Below are 21,355 nucleotides of genomic sequence, written 5' to 3'. Positions count from 1 at the left end.
AACACTTTTAAGAAGAGGAGCTTTCGCAGTTTCTAATTGTTAAACACAATTAGAGTTTAACAAATAGAAACCTCAATTCTGAGGTTTCATCCTCAGAAGAATCAAGAAGAAAGCCAACAGAATGTGATATTTCAGCGCTTGTTCTAATCCAACGAATCCAGTTTTGACGCGCGAAGTTCAAAAATGCGAAAGTGAAAGTGAAAGTGTTTCTTTAGGCGTGTCTTCCGTGCTCTCGTTTTCATGATCATTTATGATCTTATGTTAGTTTTGTCTAATTTTAATAGGCTACATTATGGACATTCTTACCTGTATTTCTATGTCAATACTTATGATGGTCGCTGATGGTAAGTGTTATCACTTTTTACGTTATTACGCGAAAATAGATTTGCTTCCTTTACTTTTTTTTTTTTTTTTTTTTTTTAAATAAACACATTAATCAATTTGTCTATTTTTTGATAGGCCTCATTGTGCACGGTCCCGCTGGCCCTCTGTTTGCTCCTATGGGATCTTCAGTGGTCTTGCCCTGTTATGTTGATGAACTCTTACTAATGGAGGATCTGGAGGTGGAATGGAGAAGAACAGACTCAAAGGCTCTGGTTCATCTGTATCAAGATGGTGAGAGTCGAGCAGAGGCCCAGCAGCAGGATTATCGTGATAGAGCTCATTTCTTTACTGACCAGATTCAACATGGAAACTTCTCCCTCTGTCTGGACAATCTGAGAGCTGAAGATGAGGGACGATACACATGTAGAGTTTACAGTCAGCAAGATTCTGGTGAGACTGTGGTTCAAATAAAACATGGTGAGTGAGAGTCACCTGAATTCTGCTGAAAATATAAATGGCATTGGATGTATTTTATATGTAATGGAATTTAAACCATTGTTATTCTCTCAGAGTGTTTGATAGTATCAGGATCAGATCGGTCTGTTTCTGCATATGATGGTGAGGACGTCACTCTGAACTGCTCTGTAGACTCTCACATGAAATCTGAACACATTGAAAAGGTTTCATGGATAAGGACAGATGAAAATATTCTGGTTCTGCTCTTCCAAAACAAAAAGGCTTTACCAGATTCATCAGACGAGCGATACAGAGACAGAGTTGAGTTCTTCACTGCTGAAATACTCAAAGGAAACTTCTCTCTCAGACTGAAGAGTGTCAGAACTGAGGATAAAGGAGTTTACATTTGTCAAGTGTTTGCTGGAGGACTTTCAGCCAGTGCAACTGTGGTACTGGAGAGACTGGGTGAGTCAACAAACGAAACAAATAGTAAACTATGCCTATTTTCACTATATTTAAATGAACATCCTTGTTGGCTATGGCAATTTTTATTAACTCTGCCCAACATTCAAATAATATGAATATACTGCTTTTGACATGGTATGAACATCTATCATTATTTGCTTGCAGTTGGTGTGAACTAGATGCTGTTTTTTTCTTATAGTTTAAAAAAAGTTTCTACCATATTGTCCTGAATATAAGACAACCCTGATTATAAGATGACCCCCCTTTTTCCAGATGTACCTTTTGGAAAAAGGCTTTTTGAAAACCAAATCTTGTTTTTTTTTTGTTTTTGTTTTTTTTATCTCTCTCTGTAAAACATTAAAATTTAAATAAAAAAAAAAACAGTAAAAATTATTTTCAAATTGCATAATTCCTATTTGAATTTTTGTTTTGAAAGTATGGTAAATACTGGTAAAATGTACCAACAATGACACTGAAAAATATACACTTTTTGATATACCATAAAAATAACAGGTAGCCCATCTGAATTATATAACATTTAGGCTATCCATCTCATAGTAGCCAACCAAAATTGTATTATCAGTAGAAGTGAAATGTTATTGTAGTCTTCAAATCTGGGTACTGCCGCTGTAAGCTTTCCTTTTTCTTTTGTTTTCACTCGCGATTCTTACAACACACATTACATTACATATGTCATGGCACAATCGTTTTATGCGTTTTTGGCGCCACCTATTGTTGTGGGTGTATTAGATTTAAAAAGTAAACAGCAAATAACTTTTAACATTTAATGTAAGTAGCTGCTGCCAAAATGTAATAGTTGTGGGAATCCATTTAAAGAATGAATTGACTTAATTGCAAACCTCTTAATTATTTCTCTATAAGAAACTATGACTAAATATACCAAGTTGATTCAGTGCAGTTATACCTGATGTTTGTGTTTCACAGGTTTCTCTTTTTGGCACATAGCTGTGTTATTTTTCTGTTTTGCTGCTACATCTGGAGCTGTGCTTCTGCTCTACTCTCTGAACTACTACAGATCAAAAAACACTGGTATGTTTGAAAGAGAATAAATCTTATTTTTGTGTGATTTAACTCTTTATAATCCACTGTAATTGTTTTATTGATTTAACTGTGATTATTCTGCATCTTCTCTCCAGTCACCAGCAACAAAATCTGGAATATTCAGGTTTCTCTGGTCTTTTATCCAAACATCTGTATGTTCTTTGCCTTCATGTTTTGGGGCCTTTCTGAAGGTGAGTGGAGTAGTTTAGTGTTCTTTGTTATATTTGTAAATATGAAAAATAATATTAATATAATCTTAATAATGTGGTAGATTTTGTTCGTCGTCTTGTAATGTTGCAAGATTTTTCTCATCCCTGATTCACATGTTGGTGTTTTGTGTGTGTATATTCCATAATGGTGGGACTCTTCAACACTTTCACATAACAGTTTTTTGTCATTTATTATCTCTGGTACCACTTTATATTAGGTGGCCTTAACTACTATGTACTTACATTTAAATTAATAATTTGGTACAATGCACTTATTGTGTACATACATGTTTTTACATTGTACTTATATTTTTAAAAAATACCTATATGTAATTACATCTGTAATTACATTTATAATTACACTGTTGACCCATCCCTTACACCTTAACCCACCCTTAAACCTACCCATACCACCAAACCTGTCCCTAACCTTACCCGTATCCCACCTCAATAGCAGCAATAGTGTTTTGCAATACAGTATAAACACAATAAGTACATTGTAATAATTTTTTTATGTAAGTACATAGTAGTTAAGGCCACCTAATATAAAGTGTGACCTCTGAAATCCATAATTAAATATTCTGTTCCAGGATCTCTGCATGAGACTGTCACCTGCTGTGCTCTTTATATTCTGAGACCTGTAATGTTGATTTGGGCTTCGCACTATTTAAAGTATCTTCAAGGTACGTTAGGATTTTTTTAAGAAGCTCAGTAAATGCATTTTGTATATTAAGACATTGAATTACAATATTGTTAGTGACTAATTCTATTGTATTTAAATACATTAAAATGTCAATTACTGAAGCATGACTTTTTTTTAACCATAAACTCAGCCTCAGATTATTTTCTAATTATATTCTTGGCAACAATGTTGAATGTGTCAGGAAAATTGTAGATATTGTAGTGACATACCCACAACTCAACACTGCTATGTGTCAGGAATATGGACTGTCTGTGTGTGTTTTGCTGCTCATGTGCTCCCATTGACCTAGTTTTCCCTAGTGTGTGACATGCCCATATTTGTTTTTTCCTGTTTCTGTTCCCCTTGTGTTTCATTGATTCCAGGTGTGTCTCGTCATCCCCTCGTTTAGTTACTTATGCTCTGTTCTGTTTGCTTCGTCCGGTGTCTAACACTAGGTTCACACTGCAGGCTAAAGTGTCCCAAATGTGGTCCTAAATCGGATGCATATCCGATGTTTTGCAATGCTACTTCAATCTGAACAGCCATGTCGCATTTCATGCGATTTTTACGTCGTTGAAATGCGACAGACGTCACAATTCTGTGCTGGAGGAAATCGTGCTCTCCTTCTTCTTAATATTCTTCTTCTTATCACTTCGTTATTTAGGCTCCGATTGCACATTAACTTAAAAATTGCTAAACACGCGCTAACATGAGCAGCAACCATTTTTATTTCCGCAAACACAGTGCCCTGCGTCTGACGTCACGTCTTCTTCTGCGCATGTGAGTCACTTCAGGGCCGTATACGGTTCACACATGAGACCGATGGCAGTCGTATTTAAATGACAATGTGAACAACAGCGCAAAAAATTGGATTTCAGCAAAAAAAATCCGATCTGAGCATTAAGACCTGCAGTGTGAACTAAGCCTAAGGTCTTCTGGTTCCCTGTGTTTGTGTTATGTGTATTCCTTTGGATTATCATTAAAGACTGTTATTTGAGTTTATTCCTACATCTCCTCGCTCCGTAGCAGCTAAGCGTGACACTATGCTGTGTTAAGTTGTACTATGCTGAGTACATAGTAATGCCATGAATCTTGTTAATAAAAATAATCTGTTGGAAACTATCAAGTATGAGTATGTTGATCTGGCTTCTGCAGGGTGATGCACAACCATGCTTTAGTGTTTCACTTTGCAAGTAAAAAAATGCTGTTCTCCATTGACAGAAATACCATATAATTTAGTCAATCAGGAAATAACTAAAAAATAATACAGTACCATGGCAGTGCATTAGTGCTTTACAAAATATTAATTTGATGTTTTCAACTCTTTCTGTCTACAGACAACCTTAAATCATGGATCAGGTTTTTCAGAATAACAAGAGAATTTGCTGCTTTTACGGTCGTTGTTTATTCAGGTAGGAAAATCCAAATTTCACATAACAGAGGCCATGTTCATTATTCTGACATTAACAGTAGCTATGTTTCCTTCAAAACGTGTGCACAAAATTAGAATATTGCATAAAACATTTGCAAATAAAGCACCGTTTCCATCCCATGTGTTGAAGAAAAATTTGTCACTTCCTGGGAAACTGGCACAAGATATCAGTAATTAAGGTTGCTGCAACAGGGGAAGCTTTTGGCTCTTTTTTTCTTACACAATACATGACTTGTGCCTCAGTGCACAGATGAAACATAATAACAAACACTGTCATGTTAGTTCGGATGCCTGATGTTTGGGAATGCTTGGGAATGCAATTGTGTGACAGTAATGGAAGGTGATCGTGCCAAATCTTTGGCTCGGGCATTTCAAAATTATTCAACATTTAAGATGGCATGCGATAGGATCAGTGCTGGTTAGTTAAGTTATCCAGTCACATGATCTGTTGAGGCAAAGTCACATGACTTTTTTTGATGAGCGTTCAGAAATTTATTTGGTAAATGTGTTGACATCGTAGTTCATTCACATGTCATCTGAACATGAAAAAAAAAAAAAAAAAAAAAAATTGTGATTATTCCAAAATTCACATAAAATAGGTGGATGGAAGCATAGATACTGCTTTATGGACTATTGCTTGTTTTGCTAACTCCAATACACTTGTCCAGAATTTATCCATTAAGTGTAACCCCACTCTCCAAAATCATGTAAGCATGAAATCTGAAGTCGTCGACCCTGATTACTCAAAATGACTAAAAGGCAGACAGTGCTTACAGCTGTCTAGTATCCCAGGATTACTTTCTTTTTTGCTGATTACAAGTGTGATTTCTCAGAACACCTATTTCAGTGATATCTGTCAGAAACTTTTAGTAGTAGCATATAATAGAAAGTCTGGGTGTCAATTATCAATATGACATGTTTGAAATGTTCTTCATTACAAAATAAGACTACATCCATTTATAGTTAATACTTAATTGCATGTGTTTGTATACATTATTTTTCCTCAAATATCATAATAATGTACGTGAGGTGATCTCCACTTATAGGAGCTCATTGAATTCAGTAAAACATTGTTTGACACACACTGTTCAGTTCATCACATCTTTATACTGTTCTTGCTCAGGACATTATCTATCTTGTGTGACATTTATTTATTTATTTCTATCTATTTCTATAGTTCTTTTTACATATGTCTGGAGAAAGAGAGCACATGATACAGACACCAAACCTCGCATATTTTCTGCAGGATTATTTGGAATTGTTGTGCTGATTTGTCTCATCTTGAGTATAGGTAAGAGTCTCTGTATGATTTGATTCCTTATACATTGTTAAAGCCAAATGGTAGGATAAGTATATATGAGCACAGGTTTATTAGGTTGATAAGTTTATTACCAATGGTTTAGTTCAATTACATTTTTAACTTCTACAATTACCAAAAACGATAATCAAATACATACAGAAGATGCAAACAGTTTCATTTTAGGCCTAACTGTGTTTGGTTTTGTTTGGTATGTTTGTTTTTTAGTTGACTTCTCAAGGCGCCCCAGTCAAAAGCGACCAAGTGGGGTTTCCCCATGCAACCAAACTCTAGGTGAACACAATTTTTCTTTTTTTTTTTTTTCTAATTGTAGAAATATGTAGTTTAATATAAACTATGTGTTAATGAGTTGATAAAGCACATGAAAACAAAAGGGTAAATAAATCTGAAATATGTTTCTTGACTGTTACCACAGTCTGTTACTACTTAGACTAACTACAGGAACATCATGTAACATCATGTGACTAAACCAAAACTGAGACATTTATCTTGAGTAATCAGCAGACCACAGTTATCCCCCACTGTGAAAGACTGTATTTGGAATCTAATACATACCATTAATGCTTGCCTTTCTTCTCTCTCCTTTTTGCTTAGGTTGTAGACTCTTTATATTTTGTCTGATTATTTCTATCCTGTCTGATTGTCAGCTTTTCCAGTTCATCATCTTATTTATCCCCTCTGAAGGTAACACCTGAATACTAATCCCTTCATAATTTATGAAACTGATATGCAAAAAGTGGTTTGCTTACATAAGTTTTTATTCTGTGTAAAACTAAATAAATTAATTAATTAAATTCAGCCAGTCACACCTTGATCCAGAACTTGTAGAATGATATTTTTACATGAATGTACATACTGAATTAAGTCATTAAGCATTCCACAAGAAAACCACTTCTAGACTCTCATTTCAGTGATTTTGAACTTCTGAGCAATTCATATGATGAGTTTTAATAACATATTATTGACTGTTGATTTGATTGAATGGGAAAATAATGGACTGTTATTCTCTTATTTTAGAAATTTTTGTTGTGGTAGTTGTTCAGCCATTACTGCTTATTTGTATACCATTTTTACCTCTTCTGCAAGCAAAATTCAACTGTAAGTACATGCTGAAATAAATTCTTATAATTGTATTTGTATAGGTGTGGAAATAGTAAATCACATAATGTTACTGTATGCACACATTTGTGAGGATTTAATAAATAGAAATGCAACCTGTATAATATTTACTAATTACCAGAATGAAGGCAAGTATGTTTAAAAAAAAAAAAAAAAAAATACTCCAAAATTAAAATTACTCCATGATTTACTCACCCTCAAGCCATCCTAAGTGTATATGAATGTATATGCAATTCAGAGTTATATTAAAAAATGCCCTGGCTCTTCCAAGCTTTATAATGACAGTGAATGGTGGTCCAGATTTTGAAGCCCAATAAAGTGCGTCCATCCATCATAAACCATAATCTCGCAATCTGCTCCGATAACTGTTGTACGTGTATACATGAGATTGTGCATCCAGCGGATGACATAGGATGTAGGCGTACCGTAAGCTCCGGTGAGAATATGCTAGTCTCATGAGAACCAAGTTTTGTTTACAGCAAAGGAAAACCAGTCTCCTCTTGGTTTATATCGAAAATCCTCCGACATACAAATCCTCATTTTGTACTTCTAATTTCGTGTTTTGTTTTGCTCTCTCCTCTGCGCTTCCGCGTTTGTCACCGTGTTTGCCTACGTCCTCTGCTGGATGCTATTCTCTTGTGAATGCGAGTATGAAAAATATGTATATTTTTATTACACAAACACATCGATTCACTTTTAAGAGGTCTTTATTCAGAGGCCTTTATATATACCCAGAGCCGTGTGGAATGCTTTTTATGATGGATGGATGCACTTTATTTTGCTTCAAAAATCTGGACCCACTGCCATTATAAACCTTGGAAAAGCTTCATGGGGTAATTTTCATTTTTGGGTTTACTATCCCTTTAAGAACATTAATTGGATCAATTTTGATTTCATGATGACCCTAAATTGATTTGTATCAAACCTGAGATCAGTTTTAGTATGTGACCTGTGAAATTTTAATGAATGCTGATGACCATCTTTACATTCATAGTTCTCCGCCATAGATGGATAACATTATTGTGGATAATCACAATAACAGTCCTGGAAATCATTCTATTGATTTATGTTCTTCTAGCCATATTGGCAAGAGAGAAAGGTATATGTTGCTTTTATTTTTAGTCATTTTTCATATAAAACGTTCTTTAAAAAAGCATATATACAATTTAAATAGATTTGTTGTGGGAAAGCTCATGTAAGGACTAATTATTATTATTATTATTATTACAATTATTATTATTATTATTATTATCTTGGCCTGGTACTGTGATTAATGTATATTTTCCAGATCCAACAGGAAGTTTTTCAACTTAGTGATAAGTGGTAGCCCACACATTAGCTAAACTAATCATTTGACATATCTTTAGAGTACACACAAAAATTTGTTTTTGTAAGACATGTTGAGCTGAACAAAATTTCTTGATTTTAATCAACAGAGTACTTGGAATGGACCTGTGTCATTTTATTTATAGAAGTTCTGAAGATGATAGTGGTCTTTAAAGAAAATGTGCAAGGTATTATCCATCACTGAAATGCTTACTATGTCCTTTTACCCCATACTGTAATTATAAAAGTGCATACAAATATGGTGCTAAGAAGTAGAAATTATGTGGTATGTCTTACATAGGCAAATAAAAAAATAAAGCACTAACACTATGCTGTTTGTAATTATAATGCATAAATGGTTATATTATTGGTTAATTAATACATAGATATACCCTTTAGACTTTGTGCGTGCTAAACTGCACAAAGTCACATAAAGTCATAAAAGCACATTTGTGTTAATTGAAGTAGGAGTACACAACCAGTTTACAAAACTAAAGCTAACTTAAACCATACAAATATTGTCTGTGTAGTTTCTTTTTTTTAACATATTGATTTGAGTGACTGAGATTGAGATTTCCGTGTTTTGTTTTAACAGAGGCAGAACATTCAGTAGTTGAGAGAAGACGACAACAGACTGAGACAAGCCAACAAGGATCAAATGCATGTAATTACTAACTGCTAAATCCTAATACAAATCCTAATAATTTTTCCTCCCTATGATTTATTGTAAGCTTTATTGTATTTATGCTATTTGGCATAAAGCCAATTTGACAGTATTGCATAGAAAAGAGATCTGCATAATTAAAGCAAGTATTTGATTGTTTGCTTGTTTTGTGTGTGTTTGTGTGTGTTATAGTGTCTCTCTGTAATGAAATCATGTTCATGTGTGGAGCAGTTGGACTTGTTTTGTTGAACTCTGTTGCACTGACAGCAGAACTGATCCTGAAAGCACGTAAGTGAATATCTATAATTTCTGAAAATAACTGTATATTTGTCTGTACATGTGTGTATATAATTATTTATATATAATTATGTGTGTGTGTAGCATCATACCATTTTTACACAAAGACCTCGCTGAAAATTCTCGCATCTTTCTATTCAATGTTATTCTTTCATTTTGATTCTTAGGGAATGGTGAGCGTGTCATGAAGGATCTAAGAGTCGTTGTCTTCCCTTCTGAATGTGTTTTTGCTTTGTATTGGCTGGTTTTACAAATGCATGCTTTCTGTAAGTTTATTATTTTTTTTATTGGACTTTATTACACAACGCAATACAGAAGTGACAGTATTGGAAGGGAGAGAGAAATTACATTTATTGTCAAAGGAGAGAGACCTGAATGACTGTTTGGTCAAAAAGTGGCAGTGAAGCTGGCAAAATACACATTATAATATATATACATATAATATATATACGTGAAAAGGTTTTTGCCCCCTTCCTGTTTTTTAAATTTTTTGCATATTTGTGGCACTTAAGAGATTCAGATCATCACACTAATTTTAATATTACACAAAGACAATGCAAGTAAATACAAAATGCTGTTTTTAAATGATAATTTAATTTATTAAGCGAAAAAAAGCTGTCCGAACCTACCTGGCCCTATGTGAAAAATGAATTGCCCCTCCTGTTAAATCATGAAAGAACTGTGATTAACCACATTATTTTAGAAAGCTGAGTTAAATTTCACTAGCCAAACCCAAGCCTGATTACTGCCAGACCTGTTGAATCAAGAAATCACTTAAACAGAACCTGTCTGACAAAGTGAAGCATGCTCAAAGAGCAACACATCATGAAGCGATCTAAAGAAATTCAAGAACAGAGGAGAAACAAAATAGTTTACATGTACAGGGTTATAAAACCATTTCTAAGGCTTTGGGACTCCAGCAAACTACGGTCAGAGCCATTATCCACAAATGGAAAACACTTGGAACAGTGGTGAACCTTTCCAGGAGTGGCCGGCCTACCAAAATTACTCCAAGAGCGCAACAACGACTCATCCAGGAGGTCATAAAAGAACCTAGAACAACATCTAAAGAACTGCAGGCCTCACTTGCCTCAATTAAGGTCGGTGTTCATGATTCAACAATAAGAAAGACACTGGGCAAAAACGGCATCCATGGGAGAGTTCTGAGGCAAAAGCCATTGCTGACCGAAAAGAACACAAAGGCTCGTCTCACATTTGCCAAAAAAAAATCTTGATTATCCCCAAGACTTTTGGGCAAATATTCTGTGGACTGATGCAACAAAAGTTGAACTTTTTGGAAGGTTTGTGACCCGTTACATCTGGTGTAAAACCAACACAGCATTTCATAAAAAGAACATCGTACCAACAGTTAAACATGGTGGTGGTAGTGTGATGGTCTGGGACTGCTTTGCAGCTTCAGGACCTGGACAACTTGCCATAATTTATGGAATCATGAATTCTGCACTCTATCAGAAAATCCTGAAGGAGAATGTCCGGCCGTCAGTTTGTGACCTCAAGCTCAAGCGCACTTGGGTTACACAGCAGGACAATGATCCCAAACACACCAGCAAGTCCACCTCTGAATGGCTCAAGAAAAACAAAATTAAGGTTTTAATTTAAGAGTGGCCAAATCAAAGTCCGGACTTAAATTAGATTGAGATGCTGTGGCATGACCTTAAACAGTCCATTCATGCTCGAAAACCCTCCAATGTGGCTGAATTAAAAACAATTCTGCAAAGAAGAGTGAGCCAAAATTCCTCCACAGCGATGTGAAAGACTCATTGCCAGTTATCACAAACGCTTGATTGCAGTTGTTACTGCAAAGGACGGCACAACCAGTTATTAGATTTAGGGGGCAATTACTTTTTCACGTAGTGCCAGCTGGTTTTGACAGGTTTTTTTTCCCCTTAATAAATTAAATCATTATTTCAAAACTGCATTTTGTATTTACTCGGGTTATCTTTGTGTAGTATTAAAATTTGTTTGATGATCTGAATCATTCAAGTGTGACAAATATGCAAAAAAATAAAAAAACAGGAAGGGGGCAAAAAAATTTTCCCCCTGTATGTGTGTGTATATATATTGAATAATGATATATTAGTGTTACGGGGGGCGAACGAAACGAGAGACATGCAGATCCATCTGCAAAGCTTTATTCAAAGGCAAGGTCATAAAACAGGCTTGGGTCGACAACAACAGGTATAGTTCAGGCAAGACGAAAGAGAAATCCAATGATAGGTGTGAGTCAGTTGACGGCAAACGTAATTCTGAGGATGAGGCAAACGGGGAATCCACAAAATAGGAAATAGTCCAGGCTAGGTGCAAACACAGTCCGAAACAGCAAGGCAACGGGTAAATCCAAGACAGGCTATAAACTTCAGGGCAAGCAGAGATCAGACAAGACAAGATAACAGGCAAGGATCAAGACACGGGTAAACAGACTAAGAACAAGGCTAAACTAGACTCAGGAAACTTGGAATGGCTCTGTAAAGTAGCTATCGCTGACACAGTGATAAATGCTAAACAATACTCGGCAATCAGGAAGAGGAAGTCCATGGCTTATAAAGTGTGTTTGATTGGTTGCAGCTGTGTGTGTAATCAGTGCAATGGACAATGGAAAATGTAGTCCGGGGAGACATGCAACAGTTTGTGTAGTGTGAGAGTCAATGTAACTGGAAGGCAATATCTGGTGGCAAGCAGACAGAAAACCGCGGACCGGATTCGTGACAATTAGTATTACTGTAGCCCAGTATTGTATTAGCCTGAAATGAGCTGCTGACCCAGGTGAAAAACAAGTACACTTCCATTATGTACTTAAAGTGCTCTATTTTCACGCACTAATTTTGTACTCGATATACTAAAAATGATCCTTTAGTACTTTTTAAGGTCAATTTAAGATCATCTAAGTGTACTCAACTGTGCTATTTTGAGACACCATGAATATGAACTAAAATGCATTTTTAACATATTATCTTTGTATTTAAAAAATGTATTTAGCTACCACTTGTAGTACACTTAAGTGTACTAGTGTATGAAAGATGGGTTCAAGTGTACTACAAGTCATAACTAAATAAATTTTTTAAATACAAAGATAGTATGTTAAAAGTGCATTTTAGTTCATATTCATGGTGTCTCAAAATATCACAGTTGAGTACACTTAGATGATCTTAAGTTGACCTTAAGAAGTACTAAAGGATCATTTTTAGTATATTGAGTACAAAATTAGTGCACAAAAATAGAGCAATTTAAGTACATTATGGAAGTGTACTTGTTTTTCACCTGGGGAGTTACTGATATATTTGCAAATATCTAAAATGCTGATTTGCAACAGATGCACACAGTGATTGAAAAGAAGGAGGTTAAACTCTGGTAAAACATATAAATGCATCAAATTAAAAGTGTCCAGTTGGGGGAGACTGTTATTTAAGTTTGCCCTTTTTCTAATTTTGCTCAATCAGTTATTAACATTTTAAACAACTTAGTCTCTCTAATCTCTTCTGTCATATAGGGAGGATTGTTACATCTGGGTAAGTTCAGATTTTTATTCAACACAGCTCCTATGCATGTACTGTGTGTGTGTGTGTGTGTGGGGGGGGGGGGGGGGTGTCTGTGTTTATGTGGTTTATGAGGACACAAGGTCACACTTTATATTAGGTGGCCTTAACTACTATGTACTTGCATCAAAAAATAAGTACAATGTACTTATTGTGGTCATATTGTATTGCAAAACACTTCTACTGTTATTGAGGTGGGATATGGGTAAGGTTAGGGACAGGGTTGGTGGTATGGGTAGGTTTAAGGGTGGGTTAAGGTGTAATGGATGGGTCAACAATGTAAATATAAATGTAATTACAGAAATTAATTACAGATGTAATTACATATAGGTATTTTTAAAATATAAGTACAATGTAAAAACATGTATGTACACAATAAGTGCATTGTACCAAATGATTAATTGAAAGGTAAGTACACAGTAGTTAAGGCCACCTAATATAAAGTGGGACCAGACACAAATTTGTATAATGACATGGGTATTACAATGGGTGATTTATGAGGACATTTCCGGTGTCCCCGTAATTCAGAAGGTTTAAAAAAACACAATTTTTCTTTTTGAAAATCTAAAAATACAGAGAGTAGGTTTAGGTGTAGGACGATAGAAAATAAAGTTTGTACAGTATAAAAGCCATCACGCCTATGGTGAGTCCCCATAAACCATAAAAACCAACGTGTGTGTGTGCATACATGTATATATATATATATATATAAAACGATACACGTATTCATATTGAACCGTTCGGTATGAGGCTTTCGGTTCAGTACGCATTACAAACTGAACGATTCGGACTAATACTATTATATTATATTTAGCAGTCAGGCATATGCTGCACTAGCTCGTTGCAAAATGGCTAGTAACGTTAATGCAATTACCAGACCAGAAATAGAGGATCCTCCAATAACCAACAGGTCCGGCGTCTGGGACCACTTTGGTTTCCCTGTGTTATGAGGGTGATGGCAAGAGAGTGGTGGATAAAAAAACAACGGTATGTCGCATCTGCTACATGACAATAAGCTACATCAGAGGCAATACTTCAAACATGTCAACTCATTTACGCCAACATCACCCCAGTGTGTCAATAACTGGAACTAGATAAAAACTAGAAACACACATGCTACAAACTATCCCCGCAGCATTCAGGCAGACATTTCCAAAAGATTAAAACAGGGTAAAACAAATCACCGAGGCGATCGGTACATTTATAGCCGTGGATCTGAGACCTTACTCTGTAGTGGAAAATGCAGGTTTTAAGAACATGCTCAACGTAATTGAGCCCCGTTACACTATTCCTTCACAAGCCCATTTCAGCCAGACTGTAATTCCTGCTTTGTACAAAAAAAAACAAAAGCCCAAATAGAAAACCAGCGGTTGCTCTGACAACAGACAGCTGGATGTCAAGGGCTACACAAAGCTACCTGATTGTAACAGCACATTACATTACCGCTGAATGGGAGATGAAAATCCATGTTCTTCAGACATGCCCCCTTGAGAGTCACACGAGTGAGGATTTGGCCAAAGGGATGACAGAAGCAGTGGAAATGTGGAAGCTGGAACGAGCTAATGTACCTATTCCTGTGACTACTGACAATGCCAGGAATAGTTAACGCTGTTGAAACTGCTGGACTTTGAAAAAAGGTGCTTTGCCCAAGTCATTAATCTAGCATCTCAGAAAGCAATGGCAGTGCAGCAGATCTCTCGCCTCCTAGCAAAGATCAGAAAGATTGTGAAGCACAACAGCGGCCCATGTGTTGAAGACAAAACAGAAGTTGCTGCAGCTTCCTAATCACAATCTCATCCAAGATATACAAACTAGATGGAATTCAAGCTACGATATTACTGAAAGATGTCTTGAGCAGCTAGACAGATAAAGCTGTGAAGAGAAATGTTAAAGACATTGTGACTTTGTCTAAACTGGCTGAGAATGTCATCACAGTTTTGAAACCCCTGAAAACTGTGACAACCCTTATGTGCACCGAGTCCTGTCCATCTGCGTCCATGGTCTTGCCTATGAAAATGATGATCCTGAAATCCATGGTACTGTCCGATGATGACAGTCCAGCAGTGAGGGATGTCAAAACAGCTATCAGAAATTACCTGCAGCAGAGATACACAGAACCTGGTGTTCAAGATTACCTACACAAGAGCACCACTTTGGATCCACGATTCAAGTCACTGCTACACTTGGATTCTACCACTCGCCTGAGAGTCTATGATCTTCTTACCACAGAGATTGTGAGCACTGAACAACAGGTACTCTTTATATTGACTCGAATATAAGATGACCCCCCTTTCAAAAAAAAATTTTAATTTTTGTTTTGAAAGTATGGTAAATACTGGTAAAATGTACCAACAATGACATTGAAAAATATACACTTTTTGATATACCATAAAAATAACAGGTAGCCCATCTGAATAATATAACATTTAGGCTATCCATCTCATAGTAGCCTACCAAAATTTTATTAACAGTAGAAGAGAAATCTTATCGTAGTCTTCAAATCTGGGTACTGTCTTATGTTTTAAAATCACTTACAGAGGAAGTTTGGTCCCATCAGGCTAACATGACAGTCACGGCACTGTAAGCTTTTCTTTTTCTTTTGTTTTCACTCGCAATCTTTACAACACACATTACATTACATATTTCTATATGTATTATTGACATGTCAAAGTCTAGACCCTGAATATAAAACGACTGCGTTTTTTCAGATGTGTTTCCAAGAAAAAAACATTGTCTTATATTCGGGTCAATATGGTAACAACAACAATAACATCTTCATCAAACAAAAAAATAAATTACCTTAGATAAAGTTTGATTAATATGTACATACAGGTCAAAAGTTTGGACCCATTACTACACTGAACAAAATTATAAACACAACACTTTTGTTTTTGCCCCCATTTTTCATGAGCTGAACTCAAAGATCTAAGACTTTTTCTATCTACACAAAAGGCCTATTTCTCTCAAATATTGTTCACAAATCTGTCTAAATCTGTGTTAGTGAGCACTTCTCCTTTGCCGAGATCCATCCACCTCACAGGTGTGGCATATCAAGATGCTGATTAGACAGCATGATTATTGCACAAGTGTGCCTTAGGCTGGCCACAATAAAAGGCCATTCTAAAATGTTACGTTTTACTGCATTATCATGCTGCAACATGAGCTGATGGTCGTGGATGAATGGCACAACAATGGGCCTCAGGATCTCGTCACGGTGTCTCTGTGCATTCAAAATGCCATCAATAAAATGCACCTGTGTTCATTGTCCATAACATACACCTGCCCATACCATAACCCCACCGCCACCATGGGCCACTTGATCCACAACGTTGACATTAGCAAACCGCTCACCCACACGATGCCATACATGCTGTCTGCCATCTGCCCTGTACAGTGAAAACCGGGATTCATCCGTGAAGAGAACACCTCCCCAAAGTGCCAGACATCATCGAATGTTAGCATTTGCCCACTCAAGTCGGTTACGACGACGAACTGCAGTCAGGTCGAGACCCCGATGAGGACGACGAGCATGCAGATGAGTTTCTCTGAGACAGTTTCTGACAGTTTGTGCAGAAATTCTTTGGTTATGCAAACCGATTGTTGCAGCAGTTGTCCGGGTGGCTGGTCTCAGACGATCTTGGAGGTGAAGATGCTGCATGTGGAGGTCCTGAGCTGGTGTGGTTACACGTGGTTTGCGGTTGTGAGGCCGATTGGATATACTGCCAAATTCTCTGAAACGCCTTTGGAGATGGCTTATGGTAGAGAAATGAACAGTCAATTCACGGGCAACAGCTCTGGTGGACATTCCTGCAGACAGCATGCCAATTGCACGCGCCCTCAAAACTTGCGACATCTGTGGCATTGTGCTGTGTGATAAAACTGCACATTTTAGAGTGGCCTTTTATTGTGGCCAGCCTAAGGCACACCTGTGCAATAATCATGCTGTCTAATCAGCATCTTGATATGCCACACCTGTGAGGTGGATGGATTATCTCGGCAAAAGAGAAGTGCTCACTAACACAGATTTAGACAGATTTGTGTACAATATTTGAGAGAAATAGGCCTTTTGTGTACATAGAAAAAGTCTTAGTTCTTTGAGTTCAGCTCATGAAAAATGGGGGCAAAAACAAAAGTGTTGCGTTTATAATTTTGTTCAGTGTATTTTTAATGATTTTGAAATAAATTTCTTATGTTCATCAAGCCTGCATTTATTTGATCAAAAATACAGAAAACCCCCCCAAAAAACAGTGATATTCAGCAAGGATGTGTTAAATAGATAAAAAGTGATAGTAAATACTTATATTGTTTTTAAGATTGTTTTAAAAATAAAATATTTTTATTTTTAAACATCTTTTTAATAATCAAAAAATCCTGAAAAAGTATCACACGTTATAAAATAAACATGAAGCACTGTTTCTAACATAGATAATAAATCAGTATATTAGAATGATTTATGTAGGTTCAAGTGACACTGAAGACTGGAGTAATGGCTAATGAAAAATCAGTTTTGCATCACAGAAATATATATTTTAAAGTACAGTAAAATAGAAAATCATTATTTTAAATTGTAATAATATTTCACAATATTATTATTAAAATATTTCTGTATTTTTGATCAAATAGGCTAAATCCAGGCTTGACGAGCATAAGAGACTTCTTACGAAAGCATTTAAAATAGTAATTTTCCAAATTTTTGTACTGTATAAGTATACGTGTACAACATTTAAAGTTAAATGTTGCATAAATAAAAAGGTTAGGAATCATATTTGTTTCAAGTGCTTTTATTGGGGGTGGGGGGGCCTCCAACATGATTTTTGCCTAGGGCCTCCTAATGTCTAGAACCGGCCCTGAGAGGAGATGCAATTGTTCAGGGCAGTGGACTGTATTCCCTTGGATGCAGATCCACTGAAATGGTGGAAAACCCACAAGCACTTACTGTATACCCTCATTTTGCCATGTTGGCACGGCGTTATCTGGCTGTGCCTGGAACATCTGTCCCTAGCGAGAGGGTGTTTTCCACTGCAGGTGACATTGTTATATCAAGCAGATCTGTGCTGTCTGAAGAAAATGTGGACACTGTCATGTTTCTGAAAAAAAAAAAATATTTACAAATTGAATTGTCTTGTTTTTTAACACAGAACACAGAATCATGAAATGGAGAATCTGACTGATCCTGATGTTTCACAGACACAGATATGAGAAACTGACTCAACTACATTCATCCTGTACTCTGACTGCTCTTTCTGTCTGCAAAAGAAGAGTTCCTCTGGAGTAAAAACCCCAACAAACTGAGACTGAAAACTAAATTGTAAAGCAGATGTTCTGGTGACTTTCTGTTACAAATAACTTGAATAATTTTGTATTGGTTGCCAAATAATTTCAAAAGTAAAACATGATGTATTTTTGTGGCAGTATAAGGTTTCTTCTAATAATAATAAAAAAAAATAAATAAATAAATATATATATATATATATATATATATATATATATAAATTTTCCATAAACAAATTGGGGTACAGCTCTGTACAGCTTATGTACAGAGCCTTGCAAAAATATTTATACCCACTGAACTTTTCCACATTTTGTCACATAACCACAAACAAAAATGTATTTTATTGGGATTTTATGTGATAGACCAACACAAAGTGACAAATAATTGTGAATTGGACTGAAAATGATAAATGGTGTCCAAAATATTTTTACAAATAAATATCTGAAAAGTGTGAAACGTATCACAAGAAAAAAAAAAAAAAAACAGCTGTGGATTATCCAGGTAACAACATAGTATTAAGAATCCAACGTATGTAAACTTTTGAACATGGCCGTTTTTATAAATTCAACTAATATTATCTCTTGTAGACTATATGTAAACGTCTTTTCATGTGAAATATCTTATTCAGGTCAATACTAAATAAAAAACAACAACATGCATTTTGTATGATCCCTCTTATCTTGGTGAAATAATTAGGCCTACAATTTTGCAGATACTGCAAAGTGTATGTAAAATTTTGACCCCAACTGTAACTACTGAATAACTTTGCTCTCTCCCAACGGAATTGTGTGTAGGTGAGGTAAAAGGGGAAAGCGGGCAGTGGACCAAAGCACTGTGAGGCAAGGGAGGGGGGACTCAAAATATTTCTAAACTGAAAGCGCTTTTATTTTATTTTTTTTATTTTTTGCCCCGTTTGCATTTATATTGTTTTAATGCTTATATAATTATTTTAAAGGGCTCCTATTACACCCCTTTTTACAAGATGTAAAAGTCTCAGGTGTCCCCAGAATGTGTTTGTGAAGTTTCAGCTCAAAATAAATACCCCACAGATAATTTATTATATCATTTTGAAAATGCCTATTTTGAGTGGAAGCAGAAACATGATGTTTTCTTGCCTGCATCTTTAAATGCAAATGACCTTCTGCTCCCCGCCCCCTTTTCCAGAATAGGGCTGTGCCTTTACAGCTTGTACCTCAGATACTCTGCCAAAAAACATCTGTTTGGTTTTGATTATCATGTATATTGCACTGAAATCATGCAGTTTGAACTTCTGATATAAGGTTTTCTGAGTGCACACATCCGAAGCACGTGCACAGGAAGCGGCTGTCACACAGCATGTGAGTATTAAACTAAGTGCTCTTTCATGTCTTATTGTCCTTAAAATGTCAAATACACACAGGTTTATGTTAAAAACACAGTTGGTTATTTTTGTGAAGGTAAACAGCTGGGAAAGAAATCACATGTTTATATTAGATCTGTATATTAAGTAACAGCAGTGCCGTGGGTGGAAACGTGCAGATTAAGGGGTGGTGATGTTGTAATGAGATCCACTTCTTATGTTAATAGGGGAGCAAAATCTGAGTGGCTTGTTTTTTCTTACCAAAACTAAAGGTGCGTCCATGCCATATTGGAATTCCCGTAATTACGAGATTCCAACTTGCAAAAAGCGTTCATGTCCTCGTAGAACTTGTAATTACAACTTGTGAACTGGGAGTTTTCTGAGAGCTACGACTTGTACCACGTGACTGCTGTACCACCTGACCACCACAGGCTCTGTTTAGGCGTTGATAGTAGGTGCGTTCGACTTGAAGCAGCGCTGCGCAGAATGATCATCGTATGACATTCGAATGCATAGGATCCGACTGCTTTCTTATCGCTCTTGTGGTACTTTGTACGTTATATGAATAATCACGTCATACAAAGTGATCTCAACCTGGCAACCTACAACCCAGTTGCACTCTTGATATCTACGTAGGTAGTAGATGTGGGAAGCTGAATCAAGCATCACTGGTAGAAATGGGAGGAGAAGACTAAGGAGAAGAATAACAAAATATATATGTAAATTTAACAACAACTGGATGGAAGATTTTTATATCTCGAAGCCATATTGACAATGCCCATGCCTTTTGTAAAGTGTGTTGCGCTATTTTAAAGGGGTCATGAACTGAGAAACCAAAAATGCCTTGATCTTTTGTCATTTTACTATAAAAGCAAGTTTTTTCAAAATACTATTTTATTGCTGAGCCAAAGACGAGCTCAGAAAAAAGAAAAATGCGCACAGTGCTTTTCATATTTCATAACTGTTCAGTGTTTTAAACTGAATAATGTTTATTTTAGGTTTCAGACATTTAAACACACTTCAATTAAGTAAAAAGGACATTTAGTTTGTTCAATAGGCTACACACTGATTTCTATAGAAAGCGGAAATAATAATCCTTTCAATTAATGGACAACATGTTTTATTCCTATCAAATATACACATTGTGTAGGCTACTATAAAGTTTACTCTGTTTTTCTACCAGCTAACTGGCCACTTTCATGTATTTCAGGAGAAATAGGTGAATTTATGTGATGTTAATCCGACAGATCCACACGGCAGCGTCCAGCGCATAATTATTATCAGCATGGTCTTTATTGTGCCTGCATGACACGTCGCTATGGAAATAATACAATTATTTGTATAGATTATTTAATTATTTAATATTGCGCTTTCATACCACTGTCCATTGACATAATATATCACGATTTAAAATAAAATAAACTGTAGGCTACTCTTGGACCCTAAGCAGCCGCTTAATTCACTTATGCCTTGGGCCGGTGTTGTGCTAAATTCTGACCCCTGCCAGATTATTACCCCCTTAGTATTGGTAGGGTTAGGGTTAGGTGTGGGGGAGGGGAAGGGGTTAGGATTAGGTAATCAGGTAGCGATTTCAATGAGGGGGGTAATAATTTGGCAGGGAGTTGAAAATGGGCACAACACCGGCTCTGGCGTACATAGTGAATGAAAAAATGAATGACACTCAGCTGAATAGAACACTGGAAAACAGGACCTAATAAAATGCAAACTAAAACCCTATTTGGATGGGACTAGTTTTCCAGGGGATGTCAGAGAAATTTCTGTTTCACAGACGTACTTTGAGATTTTAATCCCGTCCGAATCTGCCATGTCTGTGTT

General features: G+C 36.1%; 1 protein-coding gene across 5 annotated transcripts; it reads left to right on the top strand.

The window, feature by feature from the left end:
* Window positions 1–186: 186 nt before the first annotated feature.
* Window positions 187–18,839, top strand: LOC131549756 (uncharacterized). Of its 5 annotated transcripts, none has more exons than XR_009273481.1 (19): window positions 206–344; window positions 460–801; window positions 895–1,245; window positions 2,191–2,295; window positions 2,403–2,498; window positions 3,107–3,199; window positions 4,536–4,610; window positions 5,808–5,921; window positions 6,156–6,221; window positions 6,543–6,632; window positions 6,966–7,046; window positions 8,062–8,166; window positions 8,504–8,581; window positions 8,989–9,057; window positions 9,250–9,345; window positions 9,522–9,620; window positions 12,863–12,881; window positions 14,386–15,142; window positions 18,047–18,839. XR_009273481.1 is itself a non-coding variant. In XM_058792193.1 (18 exons), the coding sequence occupies exons 1-18, from the start codon at window positions 293–295 to the stop codon at window positions 18,105–18,107; spliced, it is 1,992 nt and encodes a 663-aa protein (XP_058648176.1). In that variant the 5' UTR covers window positions 187–292; the 3' UTR covers window positions 18,108–18,839. The 5 variants fall into 5 exon arrangements, 2 of the variants coding, with proteins under 2 accessions (XP_058648176.1, XP_058648175.1); XR_009273480.1 differs by having other exon boundaries at window positions 14,386–15,160; XR_009273482.1 differs by having other exon boundaries at window positions 13,819–15,160.
* The last annotated feature ends 2,516 nt before the right edge of the window (window positions 18,840–21,355 follow it).

The sequence above is a fragment of the Onychostoma macrolepis genome, chromosome 11, assembly GCF_012432095.1.
Source record: "Onychostoma macrolepis isolate SWU-2019 chromosome 11, ASM1243209v1, whole genome shotgun sequence".
In the NCBI taxonomy this organism is placed as follows: domain Eukaryota; kingdom Metazoa; phylum Chordata; class Actinopteri; order Cypriniformes; family Cyprinidae; genus Onychostoma; species Onychostoma macrolepis.
This window is presented reverse-complemented; position numbering and strand designations above follow the sequence as displayed.